This window comes from Vulpes lagopus, chromosome 1 (assembly GCF_018345385.1).
Source record: "Vulpes lagopus strain Blue_001 chromosome 1, ASM1834538v1, whole genome shotgun sequence".
Lineage (NCBI taxonomy): Eukaryota > Metazoa > Chordata > Mammalia > Carnivora > Canidae > Vulpes > Vulpes lagopus.
In genome coordinates this window covers 35,455,903-35,480,222 of record NC_054824.1, presented here as the reverse complement: position 1 = coordinate 35,480,222, position 24,320 = coordinate 35,455,903, and the positions used below count along the sequence as shown (strand labels likewise).

The 24,320-nt window shown below is 33.9% G+C and overlaps 1 protein-coding gene across 1 annotated transcript in view; it reads left to right on the top strand.

The window, feature by feature from the left end:
* MYO6 (myosin VI) overlaps positions 1–23,424 on the top strand; it is a 146,095-nt gene extending 122,671 nt beyond the window's left edge. The window contains exons 24-36 of the mRNA XM_041742613.1: positions 172–262; positions 1,070–1,220; positions 2,499–2,707; positions 3,350–3,428; positions 4,283–4,443; positions 6,640–6,666; positions 7,056–7,085; positions 10,407–10,445; positions 14,003–14,106; positions 15,263–15,394; positions 18,324–18,350; positions 20,832–21,050; positions 21,596–23,424. Coding sequence (XP_041598547.1) covers positions 172–262; positions 1,070–1,220; positions 2,499–2,707; positions 3,350–3,428; positions 4,283–4,443; positions 6,640–6,666; positions 7,056–7,085; positions 10,407–10,445; positions 14,003–14,106; positions 15,263–15,394; positions 18,324–18,350; positions 20,832–21,050; positions 21,596–21,795 — 1,469 coding nt within the window. The 3' untranslated portion in view covers positions 21,796–23,424. The remainder of the gene's footprint in view (positions 1–171; positions 263–1,069; positions 1,221–2,498; positions 2,708–3,349; positions 3,429–4,282; positions 4,444–6,639; positions 6,667–7,055; positions 7,086–10,406; positions 10,446–14,002; positions 14,107–15,262; positions 15,395–18,323; positions 18,351–20,831; positions 21,051–21,595) is intronic.
* Positions 23,425–24,320: the final 896 nt, after the last annotated feature.

Genomic DNA, 24,320 nt, shown 5'->3' with positions numbered 1-24,320 from the left:
GGAATTAAAAAAAATGTTAAACTTCCTGATTTTGTTATCTGGTATAATAGGTTCATCACAATTTCACGTTTCTTGAAAATTGCTTTGTGGAAATCAGTGCTTTTTAAGAATATTATATGCCTGATTTAAACCAAATAATTTTCAATCATTTTATTTTTCTCCTTCACTTAGTGAAAAACAAAATAAAATATCGAGCTGAAGCCTGCATTAAAATGCAAAAAACTATTCGAATGTGGCTTTGCAAAAGGAGACACAAACCTCGGTAAGACGAATAGTGCCTAAAGAATCCTGCTAAACTTATTCACCCTAATGTAAAATGGCTAGAAAGTCATAATGAAGAGCAGTTTGGATACTCTCAGAGTTTTCTCTTTTTTCATATTTTTTGTGAAAAGACATACTAGTCTGTGATTTTATATTATGTACTTGAAATTAATTAACTAATTACTGCATTATTTTATTACTTGTTCCATGCTGCAAGAGGATTTGAAGTAGCTTATGAAAATGTAAACACTATAAAAAGGTTGAAATAAATGGCTAAAAGAAGCTCTTTTATTCCAATTATTTTGGTGATTTGAGTTTCTTGGTAAATGTCAAATTCATGTTTTTAAAAACATCTCATTAATGTTTTCACTGTAATTCTCAAGTTTATCTATAAGAATTATATTGTTCCACTGTAAATTTCATCTTTATTTTTGAGTCTTATTAATTTAGACTTTTTAAACTAAAAAGTTATTCAGTCCTGAATAACTGTTAATCCTTAAACCTTTTCAAAGGGATTACATAACTCTTTTAAGTTCTTTTATAATTTGAATTCTCAAAATTTTCAATATAAATGTGGAAGGCTAATATATTACTGATAGGCATCAGTATCATTCATAGTCATATTTGATTATTAGTTTTTTTTTTTTTTACCTCTTTTCAACAAGAGCTCTAAAAAAGAGAATCCTGGATAGTTGAAAACAGAAGTGAAATATCCTATTAGCAATATGTTTAGCATTTTATTAAGATGAAAAATCAGTGCATAGCATTAAGTGGTGAATTTATACTCTGATGAAGTATTATCTTACAGCATTGATGGCCTGGTTAAGGTGGGCACACTGAAAAAACGACTTGATAAATTTAATGAAGTAGTAAGTGCATTGAAGGATGGAAAACTAGAGATGAATAAACAGGTCAAGGACCTTGAAATTTCTATTGATGCTTTGATGGCCAAAATTAAGGTATGTAATTTTAATCCAAATGACTGACTTTTTAAAATAACTGAATATACTATGTTATTGGTATTGAATTATATAGAAAAAACTCCTTTTTAAAAAAATACAAAATGTTGCAAATGTTGAGTCTCAGTGATAGCAAGTGATGCACATTATATTGTTCTCTCAGCTCTGTGTTTGAAAATTTTTATAGCCAAAAACTAAAAAGATAATTGTTATGCAGTTTCATCTGTTGTTAGGAAACTCCTTCCTCCCTACCCAAAATAGTAACTAAAAAGTCTGCTAGTAAGCTTTTATATAGTCATTATTGAGGCAGGAGTAATGCAAGTTATTTTGTTTCTTTTTCTTTTTTTACCTTTAGAAACTAATTTTCAAATTATAAAAGTAAGTAATATTATGGAAAATTTGGAGACCACGAAAAACCCCATAAGCCCTGACAATAACAGATTTAGCTATTAGAATGCTGTGCAGTCACCTTCCAATCTTTTTAAAGATGCTTATGTTTGTGTGGTCCTCCTCACAATTTGATTTTGAGCCTCTACTTTTTTTTTTTTTTTAAAGATCATTTATTTGAGAAAGAGCACATGGCGGGGGTGGGGGGAGGGGGGAGAACACACCAGCCATGGGGAGGGCCAGAGGAAGAGGGAGAAACAGACCCTCTGCTGAGCAGGGAGCCTGATGCTGGGCTCAATCCCAGGACCCTGGGATCATGACCTGAGCCAAAGGCAGCTGCTTAACTAACTGACTAAGCCACCTGGGCGCCCCCCCAGCCACATTTTTTGAAGGGTTACTTTGGAAAATCATCCAATAATTTTAGTATATTTAGTAATTTCTTAAATATTCCCTAAGTAGTATTTTGAACATTATTATTAAAAAAGAGGAAACAAAAGCAAAATTAACAAATCATTCCTTAAAACAATTTTCAACTATAGTATGTTACTTCCTCTACAGTACACCCTTAGATATTTGATTACTTGATTAATAGGAAATAGATTCACGTATTTGTTTGCAGAGATGAATATTTTTAAGAACATTATTTAATGTACAAAAAGTATAACAAAGATAATGGCTTTACTGCTTACCGACTTTTCCAGTCTTTGTGTGTGTGTGTGTGTGTGTGTGTGTGTGTGTGTGTGTGCAGGTCTTTTTGTGTGGTAAAAGCCTGTGACATTAAATTTACCATCTTAACCATTTTTAAATGTAATTCAGTAGTGTTCAGTATATTTCCATTGGTGAGACAGAAGAGATAATTTTTAAGTACATGTTTATTATTTTGTTTTTAAGTCTACTATGATGACGAGAGAACAAATACAGAGAGAGTATGATGCACTAGTTAAAAGCTCAGAGGAACTTCTCAGTGCATTACAGAAAAAAAAACAGCAGGAAGAGGAAGCAGAAAGGCTGAAGCGTATTCAAGAAGAAATGGAAAAAGAAAGAAAAAGACGTGAAGAAGATGAACGACGTCGAAGAAAAGAAGAGGAGGAAAGGCGGATGTAAGGAATTTATATTGTTTTGAATTAGAAACTAACAGAATAGTGAATTCTTGGTGTTGATGCTGATTAATGAATATTATTTTTAAAAGTTCTAGTCCTTATAACAATAATTTTAGAATAAGTTTAAAAATAGAGAAAAGTTCATGTTATAATAACAGTGATTTTAACTATAATCTGAATTTTCTTAAGGCTTTTATATCTGAGGATTTCTTAACTTATTTTTAAAGCTTTGACTTATAAGCAAGAAAAAAGGCACTTCTACTTTTCTGCAGTTTTAAAACTGACAGCTTTTTGCAAGGTTGCCACCATGGGGCAGACAGAAGGAATGTGTAAGAGTTGTTTAATTGGAGAAGGAGGAGAGTGAGGCACATGTGATCAAGACCTTGCAGGTAGGCTTTATAACCAAGTTAATCTACAGATTTAAAGGTTATAGAATATAATTGTATTTGTTTTTATTTATTTCAGAAGAATTACTGTCAGTAGAGTTAGACTTTGTTTTCAAGGTAAGCTGATGATGCATATAGCCAGGAGGTTAATTTCAGTCCCCATTCTGTAACCTCTGTTTTTTAATAGTTCGATTGTTTTCGATGGATTTCTTATTTTCTATTAAGTTTTTGAGGAGTTTCCTCTTTTTTGTTATAGGAAACTTGAGATGGAAGCAAAGAGAAAACAAGAAGAAGAAGAGAGAAAGAAAAGGGAAGATGACGAAAAACGTATTCAGGTATATAATTATTAGACAGACAGAATTTCTATCAGAATCTACAAAATTATAAAGACAAAAGAAGTTGCAAACAAAACCTTGATTTGTTAGATAAACGGTCTTTGGTTTACCTTAGAGACAAAGGGCTTTCTCTGAAGTGGTTGTGGGGAGGGACTTTGGATCTAGGTAAGTGAGTTCAGATCTAGGGTCTATCACTGATAGAAATTGTGACATTGCACAAGTGATAATGAGTGACTGTGGGCCATGGTTTTTTTTCTGTGGATTGAGGATAAATAATAGTTGTTAACATTAAATGAGTTAACTTATATTTAAAGCATTTAGCCCCATTCAAAAAATATTTGTTATTATTATAATTGGGGGAAGGTCAAATGAATATTCACTTAAAACATAATTATAACTTTACAACTTTGTAGATACTAGTATCAGTAAGTTAGGGTTAAGACAGTCCCCCTACCTCCATTTTTTCTAAAGTCCATATCTGAGAATAACTCATCACATATTTGTGTTTCTGTTTGTTTTGGCTTTCATAATTCATCCTCAGCACAATCAGCCTTTAAATTCCTGACATCTGCTGTCTACATGTTGGTCAATGTGATATACCTAGGGTTCTCATGCAATTATTTGAGATACTCATGGTGATAGAATGGTGGAACTATGGTTCCTCTGCCTTCTCTTGGATTTAGGAAAGAGGAGGGAAGCATTACCAAAATATAGAAGAAAAGGGAGACTGGAGAGATTTCTGGTTAAACAATATGTATTCCTCAGTAAAGAACTTGTATGGAGCAATTTTAGGTAGTAATGATCAAGTAAACAAGTAGAGAGAGCTTACTGAGATAGCTTTCTGTCCTTGATAGGCTGAAGTGGAGGAGCAGCTGGCCCGACAGCGGGAGGAGGAATCCCAGCAGCAGGCTGTTCTGGAGCAGGAGCGCCGGGACCGGGAGCTGGCCCTGAGGATTGCCCAGAGTGAAGCTGAGCTCATCACTGACGAGGCCCAGGGTGACCTGGCCCTCCGGAGGTACAGGGCCACTGGGTGGGGCATGGCACCTCTGCTTTCTTTCCCTCTCTGCTTCTTGTTTCCGTGTAAAGGGACTAGGAGAAAAATCACATTCTTTAGGCCCTGATCTATTTTAATTAAAATCATTTAAAAATTATTTGTTTCAACTTTTATACCCAAGCAAATGAAACCATGATTTCATCAAATTGTTGAACCAATGAAAAATAAAAATGATATATCTGTTCATGAAACATCTCAGCTTTTACTCTGAAATTGTCAAGGAGTATTGTATAAAAAGTAGACATCTAATTTCTAAATACTTGCCATTAAATACTGGCATAGAAATCAGTGAATATATTATAATCCAATTAATATACTTGAGGTTGAGATTTAATCTTTTCCTAATGCAGTTTTTTTTTTAAATATATCATATGCCCTAACACTTGGAATGGGGAAGAGTTTTACACACACACACACACACACACACACACACACACACACATCCCATATTTCACAATAGAGTTCCCTTTCCAAGAAGGAAGGCTTATCACATTGAAATGTTTCCAAATTATCTCTTAATACTGAATTTTATTGGAGTGTGAAGAAGTATAGATGTGCTTGTTAAAAGTCCCAGGAAGGTCCTCACATAACATTCATTTTTAAAAGTGTGGAATGTAGAAACATTCATTATTTTGATTATTTATTTGTAAAAACAGCAAAACTAGTTTGTGAGGTTGCTTTGCATGCAGGTATATATGTTTATAGATATTGAGAGGCACATAGATTTATGTAACCATGCTTTCCAGAAGGTCAGAGCACTGTTTATAGCAAACTGTAATTAAAATGCAACCACTAGGTGTTGCTATTTCCTTGTGAAAGGAAAAAACTTGGTTGAAATGGCAAGGCAGTGATTAGATTTTATTTAGCTAAAACAAAGGGATGGAAGAGGGTATGTTAAGTTGCCTTCATGCTTTTTCTAGGAAGTGATTACATTGGGGAGCTCTGGGGTCTGAACTGTATATGAAAGTATATTATATTTAAATAAACCGAATAGGCCTATCAAAGTATAGGCCTTTTCCTACGGCCAGGGTGTACCTTAAGGATATTTTTTCTTTACACTCTGGCACCTGGCTAAAGGCAAGACAGGTTGGAGAGCATTACTTGTAAGCTCTTGGGTTTGAGTCCAATATTTTAGCTTTTTATTAACATTTCACTGTAATTGAAAAAGTATTTTCTCTGGGCTGTGATTCTTTTAACTGCAGACTCAGCTTAGTTGCTCTTGTGTTCCTTCTACCTGTGTTATGTTGGAATGTCTGGGAGCCTTTGTGTATAACTGATTAGTAACTGCGCCAGTCTCCTCAATGAACCAAGCTCTTACAGCTGCTCTCCCTAATGTGTGTGAGGAAGCACTGCAGTTGACCCGAAGTGGCTTCATCATGGCTGAAGTTCAATTTCTAAGAGACCCATTATTGGAGTCGGTATTGGTATTCATGACCAGCCAAGCTTTAGGTGTAAGCATTTGAAATATTAAACTATATCCAGAGCCATTCCACATAATATGTATAAGATACAGACTCATATGTGCATTCCTTCCCATCTTCAGAAAGATGCACTTTTTCCAAGAGTGAGTGGTCTCTCAGAGAAAGAGTGGATCATTCAGTACCTTTAACATAAATGAAAAGTTACCTGTGATTTAATTTAAGCAGAATTAACTATGTAATGGTACCACTACTAAGTAATTAGGAGATATGATTGAAAGGCAAAAGAGTTAGCTTTAGTGTTCCTGTGAGATAGCTCCTAGGTTGTTGTCTCCTTCTCTATTAAATGCCCTTTAAGTCCTTTTTGGCAGCCCTTTCCAGGAAAGCTTTCCTTGACCCCTCATGTCCTCATGAGTTTCTGTTCTTTAGAACCTCCTGGTTATTTTATACTCTGTACTACAAGCATTAATAACACTTCATTATGGATGATGTTCTATACATATTTTCCATATGTGATCATTTCATTTTACTCCATGGCCCACAAATAAATGTTTTTGAATGTTTATTTTACCTTTGTTAGCACTGAATTATTTCTGACAAATTTATGAGTAAGAACTCTCTTAAGTAATACTATTCTAATATATAGCATGAAAATGTCATTCTGGGGTTCTGTGATGCATTTAAAAATACATGTAAATGGATTTTGCTGTATTAAACAATTTCCAAGTTACTTTTTCAGCTCGGATTCCCGTCCAGTAACTTCTAAGTAAGAATTGTTTTCTACATATGTAATATGTTTTAAAATGTGATCTTAATTAATTCACATATGATCCTTGATGCAAAGTGATTTCACATTACCTAAAATTATGAAATAATATTGAGATTCTGTTAACAAGCACACTTCACAGTGTATGAATTTTCTAATCTAGGTATATATTTGCTCTTTAATTTTCATTGAATGTCTTTAATTTATACTTTCTCATAATTTTTAAGGAAAATTTTAAACATTAAAATTTTGAGTGATCTCAGATTAAATAAATATGTTTTTTTTTTAAGTCAGTGTGTAGAGTATTGAAACACAAATTTGGTACAATCCAGTTTTTCATGATTCAGAATTGCTTAACGAGATTAACTAAAATATATTATTTTTCACAGAATCGTTGGAGCAAGACCCATAATGACACCGTATGTCATTTCTCTTTTAAAAATTTGATTTAGTCATATAACCCTTTTTTTCCCTTAACAGATTGTGGTTACTTTTTAGGAGAAATGGTTTCCTCATTAAAACAAATTTTTGTGGGTTTTTTTACACATATTTTATGTATATACTACATATAAAATTTTGGAATATATATATATAAAATCTAAATTTTAACACTTTATGACCCCTACTGTAACCTTTATAATGTTGATTCTCAACTTTGTCAGACCCTAATACCAGTGACAGTTGTTTTATAAGTCATGTAACCTGCATAAATAATTCTCTCCAAACATTATGTGTAAAAGAGAAATGAAAGGGCATATTATTTATAATAAAACAGTATTTATTTTAATATGAAAGTGCTTGTTCACAACTATAGGAAAATATCAAATACTCATATTTTCCATTCATACATAGTATCACCATAAATATGACAGCTATAAGTGCAAATTGATGTAAGAATGCTATATTGGTTAATTGAATGCCGTGAAATTGTGAACAGTACTTTGTAAGGTTTTTTTTTTTTAGTCATATTATTTTTTTTAAGATTTTTTTTTTTAATTCATTTGAGAGAGAGACAGAGGGAGCACAAGCATGGGGAGAGGCAGAGAGAGAGAGAAGGAGAAGTAGTCTCCCCACTGAGCTGGGAACCCGATGTAGGGCTCGATGTAGGGCTTGATATGGGGCTCGATCCCACCTGGAGATTATGACGTGAGCCAAAGGCAGATGCTTAACCATCTGAGCCACTCAGGCACCCCAGTATGTTGGAAAGTTCTAAGCAGATTTTCCTGCAGTAGTTGCATTTCTGGAAAAACTCTGTGAATATTAAAACCATGCCCCCCAAAAAGGTTCTTTACATGTAGAAGTCTGTTTACATGTAAAACTGTGTGTGTGTGTGTGTGTGTGTGTGTGTGTGTGTGTTTCACCTCTATCTGGTGGACATGTTAATATCACATGGGATTCCAGGCACTTGTTCCTTGTGCAGGACATTTGGCACCCCTGACCCCTCACCTCCTCAGATACCAGTAGTGTACTCTCACCACAACCTTGTTACCACAGGGTACCAAAATTTTTAAAAACATCTCTGGGTGCTATTTCCTTCCATTAGAAAAGCAGCTCTTTAGTTACCATTTGAGCTTGAGTTAAATACGCCCTGCAACTAGTGCATATAAAGTAAAATTGTGAATATTTGTATATAGTTTGGGAAAGTTAGAAGGAAAAAAGCAACTGGGTGCAGGAACCATTTCTGTCTAGTCTCTTTGATGCAGCTCCTAGAGCAGTATCATAGGGTCAAGTGAGATGCTGAGTCATTAGAGATTGCCTTCCAGGGTAGTGTTGCAGCAGACAGGGAAATCTCTATATAATCAATAGACCATGTAGTAAAGAGGTATGAATTCTCTTTAAAAGAAGGGTATGAATTCTCTTTAAAAAAAGGGTATGGGGATCCCTGGGTGGTGCAGCGGTTTGGTGCCTGCCTTTGGCCCAGGGCGCAATCCTGGAGACCCGGGATCGAATCCCACATCGGGCTCCCAGTGCATGGAGCCTGCTTCTCCCTCTGCCTATGTTTCTACCTCTCTCTCTCTCTCTGTGTGTGTGACTATCATAAATAAATAAATTTAAAAGAAAAAAAAAAGGGTATGAATTCTCTTTAAAAGCTGTGGGAAAAAGAATGGAGGAAGGTTTAGAAGAAAAAGATGGTAGAAGCAGATGCTCTTGGACGCTAAGATGGAAACCTTGAGATAGGATGATAATGTAGGTAGATGCACCTGGGTGGCTCAGTCAGTTAACTATCCAACTCTTGATCAGGTCATGATCTCAGGGTCCTGAGATCAGCCCCATGCTCAGTGGGGAGTCTACTTGAGACTCTCTCTCTTTCCCCCTCATCCCCTCTCCCCACTCACACACATGCACACACAGTGTCTCTCTCAAATAAATAAATAAGTCTTAAAAAAAAATCTTGAGGCAGGGTGATAATAGAATTTTAAAAATATTTGTCAAAATTGTATGGAGTTTGAAAGAAAATTCTGACTAGCCTAAATGGAGATTGACAAATGTATTGCTCAGTAGGTATTTTTATACATATTTGTGTTTTTAACTTTCCATTTATTATCATCAGTCACCGGTTTTGAAAGATGACTTTTTCTCTGACTGTGCTTGCTTGGGTAGATTTTTCTCAGCCCCTAATCTGAGTCAATGTTCATTACAAGGAAAGAGAATTACAGGAGTCCTTTGTTCCTTTATCATCAAGGTCCCAGTTTCTGACAGGCATCCAGGAAACTGCACCCTAATGCAAACATACCCATTTTCTTTTCTTACAATTTTTGCTGATTTGTAAGACTTTGAGGTTACCAGAGTCCGATAATAGAATGAGCCATGAGAAAATGATTAATTGCAAAGGAAAAAAGAACAGGAAAAGAAAATAATGAAATTAATGAATTGTTGATGACATGATGAAATATCTATTACATTTCACAGAATTAAATGAATATTGAGAAAAGTTACACTCCCCTGAATAATAAAAGAAAAGTAACTTTTGCCTCTTGGAAATGTTTATCCTTAGAGAGGACACTTCTGGTTTTTTTTTTTTAAGATTTTATTTATTTATTCATGAGAGACACACACAGAGAGAGGCAGAGACACAGGCAGAGGGAGAAGCAGGCTCCATGCAGGGAGCCCGATGTGGGACTCGATCCCGAGACTCCAGGATCATGCCCCGGGCCAAAGGCAGACGCTCAACCACTGAGCCACCCAGGTGTCCCACACTTCTGATGTTTAACACATACTTGATGCATTTGAATTCTTTTATATTTTTTAAAGCATGCTTTGATTCAGAATTTTAGAGTTTGAATATATTAGACTCTTATTTAAACTCTGACACTATAATATAGATTAGCTTGGTTTACCACTGTTACGCCATCAAATTAATATTTACTAAGCAACCTCAGTGCAAACTCCCTCTATAGAATCTATATCCTGCCAAGTTTCCAGTATGCATTTAGAACATGTTAATTATATTCTACAAATAAAAAATACCACAGAAGCATGTCTCTCATGAGGTTTTATCTAAAGTTCCTACTGCAAAATGGAGTTCAAACAACCTTAACTGTATTTAAACAAACATTTGCTGTATTTTATGGTTATATACCATGTTGAATAATATATTATTAGAAACTTTTACAAAGTAAAATGATAGTGTGAATCAATAATCCTATTGAAAACATGTATTTCTAATTATGCTTTTAGATTCTGTAGGTAACTTAAATTGTCTTTTATATGACTGTACTGTATTATCATTTTTCTTATAGGGAACAAATGGAGAGAGAAATGTCAGAATTTCTGAGTAGGTTAGTGCAGTGGAATTTGGGGAAATAAGTGTCACCTCAAAATCATATTTTTAAGTCACTGTTCATTATTTGGACCAGAACCTGTTATATGAATAGTCTATTCTTTCCATGTAAATTTTCTGTGCAAGAAATGTCACTTCACCCTATACCACCCTAACAGAAAAAGATAAAAAACAATGTTCTAAGTTGGTGCTCTTCAGTGGAGAGACCATTGGTATTTTGTCTTTTTTTTTTTTTTTTTTTTTTTTTGAGACCATTGGTATTTTGGATGAGACTGTTCCTTGTTAGTAGTATTGCCATGTTTATCACTGGCCCTCGCCAACTCTGTCTCAGTAGTGGAAGCTTTCCTTTCAAACAAAATGAATGTTTTGAAACTCACCATGGAGGTGGTGTTGCCCCTCTACCTTTCCCCCCCACCCCCTCCCTGACCCCCTTGCCAGCTGGGAACCTTTATGCCTAGTTCCTAGCTTAAGGGGAAGTAGAGAAAGAGTGTGGCTTCTGAGGGCCGCCTCCCCATAGCACATGGTTTAAAAACCACTGATGTAAAAATTGAGCCACCAGAGAATATGACTTCCTAGCAGGATCTGGTCCTTTACAAGTGGATATGAATCAGTAACCTTTTCACTGTCAATTGGAAGTTAGAGTTAATTCGAAGTATTAAAATTAATATATTTTTTAAAATCAGAAGTCAGCTTTTCTACTACCTAGTATATCATTTACATGATTCTTTATAACAGACCTAAATAATCAGTAATTACATCTTTATTTTACTATTTTAATAATTCCAGAGATGAGGGAAAAGCATTTAAATGTTACATTTGTGTATTTAGGTTGCTGAATATGTTTTTTAGTAGATGTAGTTTGTTTGATGTAATATGAGTGAAAAGTTAGTAATATTAAACCATATTTTAAGCAATAATGATTTGAATGCAGTGTTATTTTTTTAAAGTATCAAAATACACCTTATGTATATTGGCACTTCATATATATTCTGACAGTCTATGAAACTGTATATTATGTAAATTCACTCTCTTTCAAAAGAAAATAACAATAAAAACCCATAATAATTTTCAGCTGCTCTCCTAGAAAAGACTCTTGGAGGAGCTAGGAAGAAAAGAGAATTTTTTGTTAGTTTACTGAATGGTAGTTTAGGGATGTAGAAGAGAAAAAAGAATATATGAATAAATGTTAAAACATAATTTATTGCTAAAGGTAATAGAGAGACCTTGCTGACACACAGCTGGCTCTTTCTGAGCAAAGCAATTAAGAGGAAAAAGCCACATGGAAAATTGCCAGTCACACAGCTTATGAAAAGGATAGATTCTGCAGTAAATTTAAAACAGATTTGAACCATAAAAATACAGAAAGAACTAACTGGCCACACGTTGTTCTTTAGCCAGGCTTATATGTTACTAACAATCATCATGTCTAACTGTTGTTAAGTATATAGAGTGAAGTGTGCTATTTTTTATTCTCTACAATGAAAGCATAAATAGACCTTTTAAAGAGGCAAAAAGTGCCTTATTTTTCTCACTGCTAAGCTTAATATGGAGGAATAATTGCCTTTATTTCAGGAAGAAGTATACATATTTTCACAACATCATTTCTCATTAAATATCTGTGTCTTGACTGCCAAGATTCCTGTTATCTTTCAGAATGTGAAATAATGAGAAAATATGACCTCATTTTCAGGTATTACACCTTGATCATCCCTCTTTAATAGGAAATATTTTCTAAGTAGTGGATGATAAAGGTAAAATTCCTTGTGTGATACCTGAGAAGCAATATTTTAGTTCTTTAAAATTTAGTTCTTTCCATATTTGTGCCATCTTTCTTTTTATATCTTGAAATGTGATGTGTTTAAATTCTTTCTTTGCTACATTGATCTTACTTGCAGCTTATTCTGACTGCTGTGTGACAGGAGTCATCTTTTGCTGACTATAATATTATTATAGAAAAGTTGTTTCCATATTTTCTGAATAATTATTCCAAGTTATATATATAGAAACAAGTTGTAATCCCTGGGTAATACTGCTACGAAAAAGTGGAATTTATCTCAACTTATTTTTTAATTTATTATTTTATATTATATATATTTTTTCTTTCTTCTTTCCTCATTCCAGCATTCCTGCTATACTTGTGCCCTTTGAAATCTGTTATCTGCCTCATGACCTAAAACTTCATTTAATTATTATTATTATTATTTTTAGCTTACACAGCTCTATGTTGGTAGCTCCAAGCACAAGTGAGGGGTAGCTAAGAGGGCACTCATTAATGTTTGTGGAATGAATATAGCAAATGAAGGAAGGTAGAGTCCTAAGACCAAGACTTTTAAAGTCAGAACACTTTGGGTTTCAATCTCAGATGCTACCTGTTATTAGCAGTGTGTGACCTTGGGCATGATCTTTATTTCCTGCTCAGAGTATTGTCTACTCATTTTTATTTTATTTTGTTTTTCTTTCCCATAAGTGTACTCTTTAATCTCCATCACCTATTTCCCCCATCCCCCCACCCATCTCTTCTCTGGTAACCATCAGTTTGTTCTCTATTGTTAAAAGTCTGTTTTTTGGTTATGTTTCTTTTTTTCCCTTTGCTCTTTTGTTTCTTAAATTTCTCATATGAGTGAAATCATATGGCATTTGTGTTTCTCTGACTTATGTCACTTAGCATTCTATCCTCTAGCTCCATCCATGTTGTTACAAATGGCAAGATTTCATTCTTTTTTATGGCCAAATAATATTCCATTGCGCGCGCACGCGCCCACACACACACACACACACACACACACACACACACCGTATCTTCTTTATCCATTCATCTATTGATGGATACTTGGGCTGCTTCCATAATTTACTAGTTGTCATATTACTGAATATGAGAGTGTGGCTTTATCTCCGTACAGAACTTTCCTAAGTATTCTGTTTAATAGCGATGCAAAAAGTCACAGGGCTTTCCAGACTCCAGCAGCTCTTTTAGCCCATCTTTAATGACTCAGGCAGTGGATTGCAGTTTGGCTACTCACTCGTGGACCTTGCAGACATCCAGATGCCCAGGGAGGTTCTAAGCCAGTAGCTTTGGCTGGGCCTTGGCCATCTTGTAGCTTCCAGTAGCCTAAGGGTGATTGCTCTATGTGACCTTATGGCTCATAAATCATTAACATGCTTCTAATGATTTTTCAAGAAGTCAAGAGGATTTCCTTTTTGATTTTGAGGAATATATATAAATGTATTTTTTTAACTTTAGGTATCCATTTACCCATTAGTTAGAATATTTAAACTGGTGTCTGGGGTTAGTCCATGGCACCAGGGTATTAGAATCAGAAATTCTGATTGAAAACATAATATGGTTATTAAATGACACACTGGATAATTTTAATTTACCTAGGAATCCTACATATAGTATACCATTCTTAATCTTATCTATCAAAGATACAAAATTATTTTGTTTTTCTAATAGTTATTTCCATGTCTCAAACTGAGATTCACTTTCTTGCCCCTTTAGTCAACATTTCATTCATTTTTCTAGTTTAAACATGCAAAAATATGTAATAATTACAGAGGTCCTGCTGTACAAGCTACCAAGGCAGCTGCTGGTACCAAGAAATATGATCTGAGTAAATGGAAATATGCAGAACTACGTGATACCATCAATACTTCTTGTGGTAAGTGTATTGAGAAGATGAAAAATGGGAAGGCTCTGTGGCTGACAGGTAATAAAGCAATACCTAGATTGGGGTATAATTTTCTTCTTTTTTGGCATATAAATTAAGCCATTCTCTTTGTTATTCTCACCTTGAAATAAAGACCTAGTTTACTCACAAACCTAAAGGACAGGCATACTTATTAAATTCATTTTGCTTGTCTCTTATCTAGGTCTGAGAGGAAAAGCATAGAAAAATTACGATTTAGGCTATGCTAATGACTGACTCTTCTAATGTTATTCATAATAGTTAAATACTTGTATATCAGAATCTTGACCTATGTATGCAAAGTAAAAAATGGCAATGCAGTCCTTTTTTTTTAAGCTATTTTTTCCCAGCAGAATAGGAAAATACTATATCCAGATGATTCCATATAATTGTATTCTTGGTTTTTTTTTTTTTTTAAATTTTATTTATTTATGATAGTCACAGAGAGAGAGAGAGAGAGAGAGAGAGAGAGAGAGAGGCAGAGACACAGGCAGAGGGAGAAGCAGGCTCCATGCACTGGGAGCCTGATGTGGGATTCGATCCCGGGTCTCCAGGATCGCGCCCTGGGCCAAAGGCAGGCGCCAAACCGCTGCGCCACCCAGGGATCCCTGTATTCTTGTTTAAATCATAGTTGTTTGAGTTTAGGCTGCTGTGCCTAGGAACTAACATGCCGTGATTGTACAGAACTTCCTATGTTCTCTCTCTCCTCACTGAGTTTATCTGCATAATTACAAATAAAAAAATCTGTTGGATGTAAATCTAGTTTGCATATTAGCATAGTGACTTCTTACTCTATTTTTGTGGCCTCTGACCTTCGACAAGTGTGACTTAACCTCTCTGATTGAGGTTCACCTATAAAAGACCTGTTTAGCCCAGGATTCTTGTGTGAAGCAAATGATACAGTAGCAGTGCATAAGAAAATTCTCTGTAAATGTAAAAGATAATAGTACCATAAAATTCTCATCTTTATCAATAATGTGCTTACTTTTGATTTTGTACTATTAATTTAAAAACAATGTATTATATGTATAAATATATAAGTTTATGCCACAGAATAATTATGTTAGACAATTAAATTAGGATGCTAATTCCTTCTTTGGGTGGGGGGCTCTTTCTATATAATCCACAGATATTGAGCTCCTGGCAGCTTGCAGAGAAGAATTTCACAGGAGACTAAAAGTGTATCATGCGTGGAAATCCAAGAATAAGAAGAGAAATACTGAAACAGAGCAGCGTGCTCCAAAGTCTGTTACTGATTATGGTAAAAACAAATCTGTACTTTTAAATGTTCCAGAGTATCTGTATATAATGTATGTAACTATACGTAAGACATTTTGGATAAAATATATAATACAAATTTTCTCTTACTATGCAGCTGTGATCCACTGAGGCTAATACAACCACAGTGGCTTATCTTTCATAGCATTACTTCTATTATTATGTCTTTAAGTCGTATTATTAAATATTTGAATTTGTTAAGATAAATTCTGGAGATAAGAATACTTTTGTCTATACTAAAGAAGTTGCTCAGTAATGTTGTAAATATGTATTTTTTCCACATATACATACATACACATATAGAATGATTACATGTGGAAATGTAAAGAATACAGTGAAATAAGAACAATTGCTGCAAACATTATTTTACAATACTGTCAAAATATAAGAGTGAGAAGTAGTACCTTCGTTTAGACCAGTTTTGCCTATATCAGGATTTGATTTTTTGGTTGAGATTCCAAAAATAAATTGTTACTTTGTTATGCAAAAGACAGAGTTATATACTTGAAATTGGAAAGTACAGAAGAATAGACCTAACCTAGTAAAAGTATGTACTAACTTTAACATTAATTGAGAATACTTGTGATACATGAGTTGTAATTTCAGTCTTAAAAGCAAATATTGGAATTTCATTTGTTCAATTTACTACTTTCAGACTGGCACAATTTATTAGCTTAATTGTGGTCAATGTCAAGGTGACATGTTTTTAATGTCTTTATTGCAAAAGCACTGATAGTATTCCCAGCACTGATAGTATAGCTTAGCAACACATGACCCTAAGTTGTCATAGAAAATGAGCTCTCCCTCACTGTCTTCCTAGCAAGTAAAAGCAATGTTTGATTAAAGTCAATTAAATGGTAGAATTTTAGTATTTCCAAATTGTTGTAAAGAATAGATTAAGTAAAAAGAATAGATTAAGTAAAAAAAAATAGATTAAGTAAAGGAAATACTATTAATAAGAGAGCTGTTCCTTCTAGTGATTGCTCACGGAGTATCATTAGTCAGAATATAATGCTCTGAAAGGGCAATGAGAGATCACTCAGAACTAAGAAACAACAAGCGGAAGGCCCTCTAATCATCGATATTCTTGTGAACACCACTCTCTTCTCCAGCTTATAAATTTATCCCTGGGAATTGAAGATAATAGGATGATTGCATTAGCAGTTCACTGTATCAAGTTTCTAACCAGTTATCTTTGTTTTGTAAAAATGGCAATGGGCTATACCTTCAAGCTATAACCTATTTAGCTGTAATGTCCTAATTATGGCCTTTAGCTGATAGGCTTTCATCATGATTTTTTTCCCCCAAAATTTATACACCTGAATGATTACACTTCTTTTTAAAATAAGAAAAGTAATGTTTTAATTTATGGCACATACATTTTTAATGAATACACAAATATTTCTTGTGTGTGTGTGTGTTTTTTAAAGATTTTATTTATTTATTCATGAGAGACACAGAGGCAGAGAGAGAGGCAGAGACATAGGCTGAGGGAGAAGCAGGTTCCCTGCAAAGAGCCCAATGCGGGACTCGATCTCAGATCCCAGGATCATATCCTGGGCCAAAGGCAGATGCTTAACCCCTGAGCCACCCAGGCATCCCAATTCTTGTGTTTTTAAACCAAAGTTTGGTACTGTACTCATCCAGCTTTGCCCCCAAAGAGGCAAATGATACATGGTGTACCTTGCTTACTTTGTTTTTATACTGTTTCCATTCATAATATACTATTTGGAAGAATAAAAGAGTAAATTAAGAAGATTTCCCAAGAACATATTTGGGAATTTTATGTGAGTAAACTCCACACGTATGTATGTATGTATGTGTAGCCTTCAAAGAATTTGATAATGGACCATTTTCAGATAAAATAATAACTTCTGCTCTGAAAGGTACTCATTGTTCTCATTTTTTTTCTCATGTAAAACACATTCTGACAGAGAAGTACAGTTAAGAGAGAAGTTGAAGTGCATCGAGATGCTTAACAGTCAGTTGAGAAAATTCTGTACTAAGATAGTTTCCTAATGGAACAGCTAATAAACCTTTAAAAGGAAATACTCTTTAGTTTAATATTTAGAAAGATTAGAATTCCTTATTGAGAAAATTAAAATAACAACTTATAATTAACAAAAATATAACTAGATATTACTTAAGAGTAGTACGTTGACAAATCATGGTGAAGTCTTGTAACTGAACGTGGAGAATCTCAGACCCTCCTCCTCTGTTCTCTCCTGGGTGAGCACGCTCTCATCACATTTACTACAGAAAGAGATTTCCAGAAATAATTATTGGAGCAGTGGCAAGCTACTTAGTAATGATTTGCAATATTTAGTTGCTTAAAACTGACGTTGGAGAGTAGTTTTATTTCATAGTTCCTAAAATAAAAATTGCATGAATTTAAGATTTAGACAGTTTGAAGAAAAAGTAAAATATACTGAGTATATGTAAACACGGCAGTGCTTTTTCTCTAAGGCATATATTCTTTTGATAAATGTAGAAGGTTTTTTTTATTTCTACAGAAATTTTAGTAATGCTTTGAAGGTACTAGAATGTCTATGACTGAGTCATCATGTTGGACTTTTGTTTGAATATTATTGTGTCCCAGAATTATAAACAAAATATAATTTTTAAATTTAGGTCCTCTTTATATGTCCATCAAGCAGAATTTCCTAAAATATAATCAAAATAGCTTTTTTCTTTTTCTTTTTCTTCCCTTTTTTCTTTCTCTCTCTCTTTTTTTTTTAAATCAGAAAGCAGCATCTGGTTGTAGATAATTCTGAGAGTATTTGGTTGTGGACAGGATATTTACTTGTTAGTCACCACCTCAATTGATGGGAAGGCTTTATAAATTACAAGAATGCTCATTTAACAGTTTTGCCATTTTTATCTTTTCTTCAATGTAAAATATTTATTCACAGATTTTGCACCATTTTTGAACAATTCACGTAAGTCAATGGGTGGTAACTTATGAGCTAACTGGACGATGGGTTATAAATACTTTATAAAATACTAACTTCTATTAAACATTGTTTTGCTACAATTTTTAAGTGGAATTGTAGTACATTATGTTGGTTTTCGGTACTAAGCTATTTATTTGAGATGATGCTTTCATTTGGATCAATCCAAAATATATATACAGAATAAAATTAATCTGTTTTATAAAATTACTTCTGTTTAAAAAATAACTGGCACTTTATTCTGTAAATATACACAATTCTCATTGTAGCAAAACTTAACAAGCAGCTGATCTTTTAGAATAAAGACTAACTTCAGGTGCTGGTTTCAAACACTGTTATAGTGTAAACATTTGTATCCAGAGATCTGACTTTTGTGTGATAATCTATTACACAGTTTTAATGGGATGCCTCCTAATAGGAGGAGATTATTCTGTTACTTGTATAGATAGCATCTTATGATGCACATTTTTGATAATTTAAAAACTTTGAGTCATCTGAGTATGCAGTAAATTTATTCTGCAGTTGAGCAATAATGATTTGGATATAATGCCATATTTGTTTGCCAACTTGTTGGACCTGATTTTTTTCAAGTGCTTCTACTAATTTATAGAGCCATATTTAAAATTTATTTCACAACATAAAGATGACACAATAGGATGTGAAAGAAATAGTCATTTATTAGTTTAAAACTTTCAACATCTGTATCTTTGTGCTTTTCCAGATGAATATTTGTGAAGTTAATTCCCCTTTAGTACAATTTTAGTTCTCATGTGAGTGAATAAAAAGCTATCAAAGACTTTCCCTTGGGCTTCTTAAGTTTACCCAATATATTAAGGTACAGGAGACAGTCTTTTAAAAGAAAAAAACAGGTTAATTTTACAAGTGTCTATCAGTATAGTAGTTAAGTTCCCTGATCAAGTGGGTATTCTAAGTTACCGCTTAGGATGGAAGGAAGGGTTTTTCTTTCTTATCCTTTTAAAATTCCTTAATTTGGGGCTACTGTATTTTCTTCAAGTAGGTAATTTTTAAAACTTGAAATGGAAACACTAAACTGTAAGTAGTTTGGAGGGACTACAGGAACAAAAGAATAACGAAGCTCATCTCTGTTAACATGCTTTAAAAGGTGATGCTAAAGGTGATGCGGCTTTTTAAAGTCACTAACAAAACTGGTCCTCTGTTTCATTCTTTCATGGGCATATATAGCTTTGCTAACTGCTTTTTGCTTCTCTGGTTTGCACAGAAATAAATTCAGCTGCTATAAAGCTTTTACTATCGGTGTAAAAAGTAGCGTAAGAGTATTTTCATCCTTTCAGTATTTGGAAATTCTTACAAAAGCCATGTGGCTATTCTTGACTTACACATATTCTGTAATTTTTCATTATCATACTTAAGCATTTCAGTGAGATTCTTAATTGAGCTGCAGTAGATGGTTGGTCCTACTTTTAAAGTTGTGAGTAAAAAAAAATAATAATAAAATAAAATAAAATAAAATTAAATAAATAAATAAATAAATAAATAAATAAATAAATAAAGTTGTGAGTAAAAATCATACTAAACAGACTTTCCAGAATTATGCTGCTGAAGCTATAAAGTTATTGCCCCAGAGAAATATTTTTATCTGCAGATAAAAGAAAAACCTATATGTTTATGAAATGAAAATTGAGCAAGGGGGAAAATTGATGAGTGCAATGTCTAGTACTAGCAGAAAAGCAAGGGTTTTTCTTTTCTGTAACAAAGAGAACCAAATATTATATACTCCCCACTTATCTCAGTAGATTTTATTCCAAGAGAAATCTGATTTCAGAGTAAGTAAATAACTCTGAGGGAAAGTTCATGCTTTTACTGGTTACAGTTTTTTGTTGTCATGAAGTTGTCTAAATATTATTAGTAATATACCTGTTCTGGTCATTTTAAATTCCAAAATCAGTTGGCAAAAGAGCAAACTTTTGTCTTCCACTTCTCTGAGGAAATAGTGATTAAATTGACAGCTAGAATTCTTCACATTTGTGAAATTACCATTTATCTGTTTTATCATAAACAGTCTCATAAAAATTATTCTGTGGCCTTTGATTCTGAACTCTTTGGAGATAACATAAATCCTAACAAATAATATTAGTTTGCTTTCCTGCCATGTGAATTTTAGGTTACTGATACAGTCATTTGTGGGAATTTCCTTGGGCTTGTTTGTTATTATTGCTGGTGTTGTGGAATGTGTGTGTGTGTGTGTGTGTGTGTGTGTGTGTGTGTGTGTACAATGTTAAGGAACATCTTTAGGGTAAGAAAATTCTAAGATTACATTCTAAGTTTTATTCAGTTATAAGCAATTAATATTTATATTTTGTTTTAAAGTTACTAATATTAGGAACCCTCTTCTTCTTTAAAAAAAAATGTGTAGTGCTTTTTAGGATTAAAGGCTGTTTTCATTATCCCCTGGGCTGCTGGTGTAACTTTCCTTGCTCTTTGTAATAGCTCAGCAGAACCCAGCGTCTCAGCTTCCTGCCAGGCAGCAGGAGATGGAAATGAACCGGCAGCAGCGCTTCTTCCGCATCCCATTCATCCGCCCTGCCGACCAGTACAAAGACCCGCAGAATAAGAAAAAAGGCTGGTGGTATGCCCATTTTGATGGACCATGGATTGCCCGGCAAATGGAACTCCATCCTGACAAGCCACCCATCCTTCTTGTGGCTGGTGTGTATGATTCACATGAAAAAACCTTATAAAGCAAAAAAGGATTATAAACCCTTTGAATGAAACTGTCTAACATATAATGTAATAATTCATTAAATATCAGGTTTGAGGGATGGAATTTTGCAGTTAAATCACACTTCCAGTTAATTGAGGATTAATTTATTTATGATGTGAAATCGCTTGGATTAATTATGTCCTCATAGAGAGCACATAGAAACTTGCCTGTGTCCTAAGAACCTTTTCATTGGTATTTAATTATATCAGTTAATTTATAATTGTTTAAAGAAATGTAGCATTTTTTTATTAAGGCTGATAACTTGTTTAATCAGCTGTGGTGTTAATACTTTCTGAAAGGGTCCTTGGTGGAGGACAAATTTAAGTTGCTTCTGGTGAATTTATTAAGCAGATTTCTGTCACAGAGGAGGAAAAGAAAGGTTTAAAAGTTTTTATATCTATGAGAACTGAGAACTATTTCAGGAGTAAAGTTTAGAGTAAGTCCTTCTGAAAAGAGAGATGGTTTATTCTCTGATGCCTCCCCTGTGCAGGTAAGGATGACATGGAGATGTGTGAGCTGAATCTTGAAGAGACGGGCCTGACTCGAAAGCGTGGTGCTGAGATTTTGCCAAGACAGTTTGAAGAAATTTGGGAACGCTGTGGAGGCATCCAGTATCTCCAGAATGCAATTGAGAGCAAACAGGCTAGGCCCACGTATGCAACGGCCATGCTGCAGAATCTGCTAAAGTAGATGTTGCACCTTAGCTGACAGCTGGGAGCCCTTGCCGTGGTAGCAAGGAGGGTCTGTGCCCCAGAGATTTAATGTTTCTGTGATCATGTTAGAACTGCTTCTACAAAGGGAACAGATTTTAGTAATCATGGCTTTTTGTTAATTTAAGGTAAATTATGGTAGTGAATTTGGGGCCTGAAAATTATTTTCCTGTATCCAGCTGTAACTGGATCCAGCTGTTCAATTCCTTCTCATTCTAATACTTGTTAACACTTGGACAGATTCTGACATTTCTCATTCTTTGCCAACAGACTACCTTGAAGTCTATCATAATTGTTCTTTAGGAAAAGAGATTTTTTTTAAAAAAAAAACTCAAAATACTAACTTTGGAAGGAGGCACAGAATCATATAACTGGAATAATGAAACCTTAGCTTAAATTTTCTTACAAAAATTAAGGCACTTAAAATAATCAAGGCACTGATTTTTTTTGATCTGAAAAACTGTATACGTTACTTTTTCAGAAATTAATGGAAATTTGCATTGAAGGTGGAAATTTTAATCCCCCCCCTTCCTTTGCAGTGTCTTAATTTGAGTAAAACAATTTACCTGAACTTCTAGAATTCCAGAAAGGGCCTGAATGCATGTGATGTACTCTGTGATAAAGAAGGTACTTACAGTATCTTGCATGGATTAATTTTTCTTTTCTATCACATTGTGTCACTATGGAAAATATTTTTTTTCTATTCAATGGACAAATAAAGGAAATTCTCAAAGCATTTAAATGCTTCAAAGTTTTGAGATACCTTGTTTCGCTTAGAAAAGGAAAAGGGTTTTTGGTGGCACTGTGGCTTAACTGGACTGAATTCAGATATTCTTTCAACTTCATCTCAATTGTGATTTTTGTATCAGAATCTTGTCCAAGTTGTTTCATATGATTTAAGCTAGTGTTTTGCTGCAAACCATCTTTGTTTTTAAAAAGTTCCTAGTATCTTTTTTGGTCTCGAGAGTTTGGTAATTGTAGAGCTGTTTTATAAGCTTTGTGATTCAAAAGTCCAGTACTTAATAATTCCTTATTTCATGTAACTGATAATTTAATTTTTTCCTTTGTGTGGTGTTAGTTTTGATCAAATGTCAGCAGTTTCAAGCCTAATATTTATGACTTCATATTAGAAATTTGGAGATAAAGATACATCAAGGAGTTATGTTGGCATAATCTTAATGAGTCTTGTTTGTATTTTAGAATAAAATTAGAAAAATAAAATTATTCTTTGCACTTTTTCTCCTTGATTTTTAAATACCTTAACCTTTGAAATGGATTTCTAGTGATTTTTTTTTTCTAGAAAGAGTACCTCAGTTAGGAAAATATTTCCCAGCTGATTAGATTAGTGCTTGTGAGCCACAGTTTTCAGAGTTGCTTCTCTCATAATATGTGTCTTAGTACAGAAATATTTATTATGATACTATGCAAATGATTGTCTCCTGTTAAAGAAATTAAGTGGTCCTGTCTGTGCTATTGAGAATGTGAATGTGATTATCTTTTGAAGGCTGTATTACTGCAGAAAATCACCCACTCCTGGGTCATTTGGTCCCTGTGATTGGTTGACAGAAGGTCTGGTTACTGAAAATAAATGACCTATTCTCTCTTCTCATCACTCGCCTTTAATTGGTGTTTTTATTTGGTAGGATAGTGAATGATAAACTTAACTAGTAGCAAGTAAAGTCCTTGAAGACAATTTAATAACCAAATTGATTTTTAGTAAGTTGTCCCATTAGTGCTGCTTTCAGAAGGAGTCTTACATATCTCCCAGATACATGTAAGCTCTAGACAGAAAGCTCATCAGACAGGTTAAGATTATTATAATGAGAGAACTTAATGTTTTGAAGAATTTGTAAGACATTTATCACAGCAAACCATCTTTGTAAGTCTTTAGTCGGTAATAAAATTATAGTTTTAAGCCATTTTGTTGCTAATTATGTCACAGAGCTGTCCTAGAACTTATTATCTATTTAAAGTAGTCTCCTGAGTTAATTTTGGGTACCAGGAGAATTGCCCTAATTCAGATAGACTTATGATAACCTACATACAAAAGATGTGTGCGTGTGCGCGCGCGCACACACACACACACACACACACACACACAGAAGCCCCTTTGCTGGAAAAATTTGGGACCCTACCAGCCTTTAAGGAAAATAGCAGAAATGGTGTTCTAAAAGATGTTGATAGCCACTTTACAGTATTTGCAATCACACCCATAAACATTATGTGAAAACTGTAGGAATCAAAAGTAAATTCCTACTTTAATGTCATCTTAATTAAGATTTAAAATTTTAAATTTAAACCATGCTGTATATTAAGAACTAATCTTTTCTTAATGCTTGTCTTACTCAATACATGTTCCTTCCTTAGTGCATACTTTGCAAAAGTAGACATACATAAAATATTAAAAATGAGAAGGAAAAATGTTTCACATTCCATTTAATTATAGTATAATTCCTAATTCCACTAACATATTTGAGGTATGTATTGTGAGCTGTGGGTATACTC